Genomic DNA, 8,259 nt, shown 5'->3' with positions numbered 1-8,259 from the left:
CTAGTCAGTTTTGAAGATTAACAATGGCTAACACTGAGCAGTGCTGATATTCTAACACTGGAATATTTCTAACATTTTATTTTCCAGTGTAATTTCCAGTAATTTAACACTGGAGTTTTTGCTGTCTAGTAATAACTTGTTCATCACGAGCCAGCCGGTGTTATCTCTTAAAAGACGTTTAATGAGTTGGTGAAGTTCTAGATTAAACCAATAAATCATCAACCCTGTGATTTTCAAACTGTTAGATTTCACTTTTTCTTACCATGTTTTATTTCATAGTAGAGGAGAAGTCCAGTGACATCTGATCAGGTCACAGTTTGGTTGAAAAAGGCAGTTTGTGAAGAAAGATGTGGCATCTTCTCAGGCTTATCTTCAACCCAACACTTGGGTGGAATTTTGACCCAATATTTGATCAAAGCTACCCGACCGATGACCCAACAGAAGTAGTCAAGCTGTGGAGTGAATTGAAGAACCCGGCACATCACCGACTCCTGAGTCATGATTTCTGAACCAGTATTTGGTGACAATAACCCGACGCACGAACCTGCGGCTTTTACCCAGCAGCTGAAAATAACGCAGCATTTCTTGGAGTGTGGTTTGTCACCTTATTTTTTGTTTTTTGTTTTTTGTTTAATGACACAAGAAGGTCACTGTCGAGTAAAATGAAGAGTACAGGAAGGTTTGACCTTTGACCTTGAGGTGAATCAAACCCTTCAGGGACCATATTTGCACTACAGGCTAATATAAACCTCATTAAACATTTGAACTGAAACACTACATTAAGACGTGTGAGCATGTACAGACGTATCACTGTCTGAAGATTTTGATTTCATTTATTTACTCAAACAGCAGTTCCTGATTCGTAGCGTGACAAACACACCAATCACAGCCTCGTCACACGAATATCTTACAGAAGATAATCGTGTTTCCGTGTTTCTCCGTGTTGTTCTTGTCCTGATGTTGGTGTGGAGCGCTGTCCCTCCGTGTTTGCTGACAGCAGGTGGAGGCAGAATGCAGGCCGGGAACAAAGTGTTTCATTGTTTGGTTGCACAATAAGCAGGAGGAGGAGCAGCTGCAGGCCTGCAGGGCACAAAAACAACACACAGAAACAACAGACAGGCTGCGACACGATGGCAGGAATCCGTTGGACGTGGGAGAGAGGACACTTCGGTTTGAAACGATGAATCAGATCTGAGGAGGGGGGGACACCCACTCACCTCAGAGACTCAGGTATGGACGTAGATTTCGAAAGGCACATACAAAATTCCTTTCAGCCTGCCCCGAGGCATGGTGGGGGTGGGGGTATGGGTGGAGTGCTGCGCTGGGGCGGGGGCCGTATCTGAATCCCTCCCTCACCTGCATAAAAGCAGCTTGAGCTGGTCTCCGGTTCATTCTCTCCTCGTCTCTGTCCAGAGCAGAAAAAAGTCTCCAGCATGTCCAACCTGTCCTACCGTCTCTCAGGATCTCGCCCCGGCTCCATGAGGGCCGACAGCATGTACGGCGGCGCCGGGGGACACAACGTCCGCATCTCCAGCACAAGCGCTCCCAGGAACTTCTCCTCTGCTGCCGCAGGTCTCGGGTCTGGTGGCTTCGAGCTGGCCGACGCCGTTGATATCTCAGACAACAAGAAGATGGCCATGCAGAACCTGAACGACCGCCTGGCCTCCTACCTGGAGAAGGTGCGCAACCTGGAGACGGCCAATGCCGAGCTGGAGCTGAAGATCAAGGAGTTCCTTGAGAAGAAGACCAAAGTAGAGGGGAACGACTACTCTGCCTACTACGCCACCATAAAGGACCTGCAGAACAAGGTGAGAGCAGCTTCTTTCTCATCTGTAAACATGGCGAAAATACCAAAGTGTATCATGAGGAGGATCTGGGGAGGGCGTGCGGCGGCTCGTCCTGCCGGAGCTCGGCTGCTGCTTGATGGTTTTCCATGTCAGACATGTTGCACTTTTAATATGTGGTGACGTTTTTGGCTCGAGTTCGTTCTCAGTGAAACGTCTTGGTGAGATGCCACTAAGACGAGACACAAAAGAGAGAATAGAGCTGTGAGGTCATGTGAAACACGGGAGGTGCGTGAAACCGACCCCCCTCTCCGACGCGCCCTGCAGCAGGATCTGTGACTTCCTGCAGGTGCGGCCACACCCGAGGTCACCTCTCTGGTTGTACATGAAACCACGAGGGGGAATTTGTTTGCACTTTGCATATTCTTATTGTTTGTTAATCATTTCTGCAGCAGGTGGTGAACTGGCGGTGAGGCCGGGGCAGGGAGCCACGCCTGTCACATGATATCCTCATCCCAACAACACTCCACAGTTAAGGCCTGAATATTTCCTCCTTCTGTTTTCAGATCCTCGACGCCACCAACACAAATGGATCCCTTTGCCTGACGATTGATAACGCCAAGCTGGCTGCTGACGACTTCAAAATGAAGTGAGTCACTTTCAATTTTCTGGGGTTAGTGCACGTCGAATGCACTGCTTCAGTATTTAAGCTGCATCCACCACTAAGCAAAGAAACTCTAAAGGATGGATTCTGAATTCCAAGATCAGAGTTCTGATGTTTGGGACTGAGCATCTCCAGAAATATTTGCAAGTAACCCTAAAACTCTCTCATGTGACCACATGCAAAAAAACACCCACCATCCACACCAGGCTTCCCACTGAGATGTAAAGTAGGTCCAGCTCCCACAGCTCCCACGGTTTGGATGACTCATTCGATGCTGCTCGTTGCTGTACAGGTACGAGAACGAGCTGAGCATGCGTCAGAGTGTGGAGGCTGACATCGCTGGGCTGAGGAAGGTCCTCGACGAGCTGACGATGACGAGATCCGACCTGGAGATGCAGATCGAGTCTCTGAAGGAGGAACTCATCCACCTGAAGAAGAACCACGAGGAGGTGGGAGTAAAACCAGAGACCAACTATGAAGAAAATAATAATTAAATGGATGAAATAACTATGATTGCACATTTATAAACTATTAGACTTAGAACAGGCTGATGTTTTTAGAGAGAAGACTGAAATTCAAGACCCAAAGTAAAACTTATTGCATGAATTATTAGTTATTAAAGCTCCATCTCTGCATTACGGGCGATGCTTTCTTCTTCTGCAGGACTTGCTCGCGCTGCGCTCCCAGATGAGCGGTCAGGTGAACGTGGAGGTGGATGCTGCTCCTCAGGAGGATCTGAATGCAGTTATGGCCCAAATCAGAGATCACTACGAGAACGTTGCTACCAAGAACCGCAGAGACCTGGAGGCCTGGTTCCAGACCAAGGTGAGACTTAACCGCAAAACAGCCATGAATTCGTCTGAGATACGATCTGTTTAGACAAACACAGCTGAAACAGAAGCTGTTTGTGACAGCAAAGGCTAAAAGATGAGTTTTCCCCAGTAAAACTTAGAGTTTATTAACACAGTCTAGTGGCAACAGGAGGAACTGCACTCAATCGCTGATTTTGTAAAAAACTGTAAACATCTATTAGTAAAACTTTTACTCTTAAACATTGATTTTGCTCCTACGTGCTCGTAGAGTTAAAGTGTCCTGGCATAAGGCAGCATCATATTAAATCAAGCCAGCAAAGTGTCGCCTTATCATTGTCCGGGATTAAAAGGACCACCTGTACCAACAGGGTCAGTTCTGAAGTTTTGTTTGTTGCTCTAGTGTGTGTGTGTTGCTCTGGTGTGTGTGTGTTGCTCTGATTGTGTGTGTGTTGCTCTGGTGTGTGTGTGTTGTGTGTGGTGATGCACTGTGTGTGTGTGATGTGTGGTGAATGATGATAGCAACTGGTTCCTGTGTGGCTGTATGCTGAGGTCTGATCGTTTGTTGTGCCGTGTTTGTGTGCGTTGTCTGTGTGTAGTTGTGACTGTGACTTGTGTGATGTGTGTGCTAGAACATTCTGTGTGTTCTGTCTCGTGTGTGTGTCTGCTGTTGATATGTGTGTCCGTGTGCCCGAATGTCCAATGTGTGTGTTGTGTCTGTGATGCTTGTGTGATGTTCTCGTCTTACTCGATGTGTCGTAGCTGATGTATTGTCGTGTGTGAAATCTGTGGCAGTGTCTGTATTGAGGTCTTGTTTGTGTGATTTGATGTGTGATGCCTAGTGTGTGCTGTTGTCTGTCAGTGATAGTTGGTGTGTGTCAAGATGTGTAGTGCTGTGGATTGTGAGCTTCTGTGCAGTGACTCTGTGTGTGTGTTTCTTTGGTGCATTGACTGTGTGTGCTGTGTGTGCTGTGTGTGTTGTAGTGCGCTTATGTAGTTGGTGATGTTGGTGGTTGCGTGTCTTGTGTCTGAGATCGTGATTGTGTGTGTGATGTGGGATGTGTGCAGTGTCGTGTGGATGTTGTGTAGTCTTGTTGTGATCTGTTGAACTGATCCTGTGTGTGCTTGTCGATTCTGAGTAAGTGATGATGAATATGTCATATGTGATGTGTGTGTGATGTGTCTGTCTGTGGTGTGTGTATGCTGTCGCTAGGTGGTGTCTGTGTTGCTGTGTCAATGTGTATATTGTGGTGTGTGTGCGTGTTTGTTCTGTGTGCTGTGTTTGTGTGCTGTAGAGTGAGTCATGACATATGCTATGACGGTCATAGCATGTCTGTGATGTCCGTGTATTGACGTCATGGGACTGTTCCTGACTGGTGATTACTGGATGTCGTTCTGTGTCTGCTGTCTTGATTGTATGAATTGGTTAGCTATCTGCGTGTGTTGTAGTGTGTGTGTTTCTATGTGTGTGTTGATGCTGCTCTGTCTTGTGTCGCCTGCTGTGTGTGGTACCTGGGTGTGAGGTGTGGTGTGTGTGATCTGTTCGTGGGTTCATGTGTCTGTGTGTCCTGCGAAAATGCGATAACATGCTGGTGATGATGTCTGTGTGCCATATTGTGTCTGAATGTAGAATTCCCATGTGACTGTGATGTTGTATGCGGTGTGTGTGTGTAGCCATTTGTGTCTGTGTGCTGTGTGTGTGTGTGTGTGTGTCTGTGTGTGCTGTGTGTGTGTGTGTTTGTGTCTTGTGTGTCTGTGTGTGCGTGTCTGTGTGTGCGTGTCTGTGTGTGTGTGTGTGTTTCCAGTCTGATGAGCTGAATAAGACGGTCACTGAGAGCACAGAGGTTCTTCAGTCTTCTCGCTCTGAGATCACAGAGCTCAAACGAAGCCTGCAAAGTCTGGAGATCGAGCTCCAAGCGCAGCTCAGTATGGTGAGTTTTAACCTTTGACTGCTGACTTTTCCTCAGTGTTCGATTCTGCAAATCTTCTGAGACTCTTTCTTCTCATCCCCAGAAAAAGTCTCTGGAGCACACTCTAGCCGAAACCCAGAGCAGGTACGCCAGCATGCTGGCAGGTTACCAGCGGCAGGTGACGTCTCTTGAAGAACAGTTGATGCAGCTGAGGGCCGACCTGGAGCGTCAGCGACAAGATTACCAGATGCTGCTTGACATCAAAACCAGGCTGGAGATGGAGATTGCAGAGTACAGAAGGCTGCTGGATGGAGAACTGGACAGGTGAGCTGGCACACGTCCATCATCAGGAACCAGCTACTGCTACACGTTTCCCACTGATTTGGTTTCAAACACTTTGCTACTGATCTCTGATTAAACGTCCTAATATGAAAGTTAGCAGATGCACCTCTGCACTGATCTCAAGCAACTGCTATGTTGAATAACAGCACAGGTAGCTTTTGCTGAAAGGATGATACATTAACTGGATTTGTGTCTCTGTGTTTCCCACAGCTCGTCTTCCTCCAAAACCACCACTCGCAAAGTGGTGATTGTCACCAAAGAGATCACTGAGGACGGAGAGGTGACCACTGAAACTCAGGAGACGAAATGAGACGACAAACAACCGTCAACACGTTCCTAAACGTTCTCAGAAGTGCACAAATAAAACTCTCCTGATGAACTGATCAATGTGTGTGTTTCAGTTCTCTCTCCCTCTGAGCAGCGACATTACACTTTTTAAATGTCTAAATACAGTTAAATGAATGAACATCAACATTCAGAGCTGCAGTTCCTCTAACGTCCAGCAGAGGCTCCAGCATTGAATCCGTCCCCATAAATGCAGCAAAAATTACAGATTACACACATTTGCAGACAAATTATAGACACTTACCCTTCATCATAACTGCTGTACAAAGTGAGGAGGTTTTAAAATTCTCTTAGTGCTTGCCTGTCTGCTGGAGCAAAGCAGGCGACTCCATCTCTAAAAGCAGCACAAATTTTATTTGTCACGTATGCAATCATAGTACAACACGCAGTGAAATGTTGCTGTGCAATGCCGACCATAAAAAACTAAACATAAAAGTAAACACAAAACTAAATCACCAAGAAATGTACATAATATTCAAATTAAAATGTAAAACTTTACAGTAAAATTTAAGGTAAAAAAAAACATAAATTCAAAGTGCAGATGAACAAATTTAGGAAATTATAAAGTGCAAATAAACAGTTGCTGATGTATGAGAGAGAGTCCAGCCTGTTCTGGTCTTAAGGAAAGCGCTTCCCAGACCTCAACAGTGAGAAGAGTCCATTGTTGGGATGGGAGGGGTCCATCATGAGCTTCCTGGCTTTGGTCTTGCACCACGTAGTGTAGACAGACAGCAGGTCAGGAGGCTCAGAGCTCACAGCTGAGAAACAAAGTCACTGAGGTCCATCAGTCTGGCTTACAGAGACATTTCTAAGGCTTTCCATTGGAGAGCTGCAAGGGGATGATCCCCAAAACGTCTGGGGAAATGCTCAGTGGACTGATGAGACAGAAGCTCAATTATGTGGAAGGTTCGAGTCCCGCTACATCAGCGTCACTAACGGCGTTTCATAACGGGACCATCAGAGCAGCAGGCGGACGCGGTGCTGCGATGGTCTGCTTCAGGATGACTCGCTGCAACTGGTGGAACGTGAATTCTACTTTGAGTTTCCGTGTTTCACTCCAGCTGTGAACTGAATTGTGGGATGCAGATCCGGAGCGGCTCTCGTGTGATCTGATTGGTTGATTTGCAGCATCAGTATTTGCAGACAGTCTGAGTGTGTGTGCTGGTTAGCAGCAGTCGTCCTCAGCTTTATGACAGTCGTGCATGCAGGACTGTCATAAAGTCCGCCGAGCTCGTTTGCTCAGGTGTGTTTTCTTACCTGCATGAGTGTAAAGGTCTTTGTTCAGCAGCTCAGTGAGTCACTGACGTGTGACAGCAGGGAGTCGCCGCTCTGCGATGCACTTCAACAGAACTGATCAGACTTCTTTCAGTGTGACTAACAGACCAGCACAGGACCGATAACACCGATAAAATCCACCAAACACATCCAGACATGTTTGTTCAGAGCTGCAGCTCTTTGTGTACTCATTACACATGAAGGGAAATATCTGAAACCTTTAGAAACAATCGTTATTGATTATGGCTTCTAGGTCGTGAAAAACGATTACAAGATTTTCCTCATTTGGATCAAAAATGTTTCTGGAAAGCACATTAATGCTCTCGTGTTCGGTTGGGGCTCCTTTAATACGAAGCATAGCATGGAGGCGATCAGCTCACCTGGATGTTACCTGAGTGTCTCAGACTCTGTGGGGTTCAGGAGAGTTGCTGGAAAATCAAACACAGTAAGAACATCTGACCTCAGGTCTGACGCTGTGAGCAGCTCATAGGTGCTGCTGCACGAGGAAATCAGCAACTCCAGAAAGCTCGTCAGTGGATGAACGCACGAAGCCCTCCAAGATCTCCTGACAGATGTTTCACTGACACCACGAACCAACCACCAGCACATGACCCCAAATCCATCTGTGCCTCTCTCGACTTCCTCTGGTGTCTCAAGTCATTTTGTCCTCGCCCAGGTAAGCTTCTCCTGCCGCTGTCTCTGGTTCAGGTGTGGCTTGATGTCATCAGTATGACAGTCAGAGCTCCTTTCCTTAAGATGTGTGTGAACTGTGACGCTCTGACCCCAGCACTCAGCGTTTGGTGATCTTATATGTGCAGCACTAAACTTGCTTTAATTTATGGACCACACAGCTCAGATTCCCACAGAGCATCAGATACAGAGAGTTCTGTCATTTATGATGATGATCAACAAAGTGCCAAGAGAAGGACGCCATGAGGAGTCAGGAAAGCGTAAATAGCACGATTTAGTCCGGAAACGGCACGACGGGTGTGACTGAAGAGAGGTCGCTGAAGGAGAACGACGGTGTTTATATAACAGAAACAGTTTTCATTCATAAATAAACAGTGACTGTGTGGTTGAGCTAATAGTTTCTGGATAAATCTGGCCCTCGGGCAGCGCTGGGCTGCTTA

General features: G+C 46.7%; 1 protein-coding gene across 1 annotated transcript; it reads left to right on the top strand.

Moving 5' to 3' along the window:
- Window positions 1-1,369: 1,369 nt before the first annotated feature.
- On the top strand, window positions 1,370-5,892 carry LOC102304960 (keratin, type I cytoskeletal 13). The gene is made up of 7 exons (XM_005948697.2): window positions 1,370-1,808; window positions 2,351-2,433; window positions 2,741-2,897; window positions 3,112-3,273; window positions 5,063-5,188; window positions 5,271-5,491; window positions 5,720-5,892. The coding sequence occupies exons 1-7, from the start codon at window positions 1,434-1,436 to the stop codon at window positions 5,817-5,819; spliced, it is 1,224 nt and encodes a 407-aa protein (XP_005948759.1). The 5' UTR covers window positions 1,370-1,433; the 3' UTR covers window positions 5,820-5,892.
- Window positions 5,893-8,259: the final 2,367 nt, after the last annotated feature.

Source organism: Haplochromis burtoni, unplaced genomic scaffold (genome assembly GCF_018398535.1).
Source record: "Haplochromis burtoni strain Fernald_Lab_line unplaced genomic scaffold, NCSU_Asbu1 Contig_313, whole genome shotgun sequence".
In the NCBI taxonomy this organism is placed as follows: Eukaryota; Metazoa; Chordata; class Actinopteri; order Cichliformes; family Cichlidae; genus Haplochromis; species Haplochromis burtoni.
This window is presented reverse-complemented; position numbering and strand designations above follow the sequence as displayed.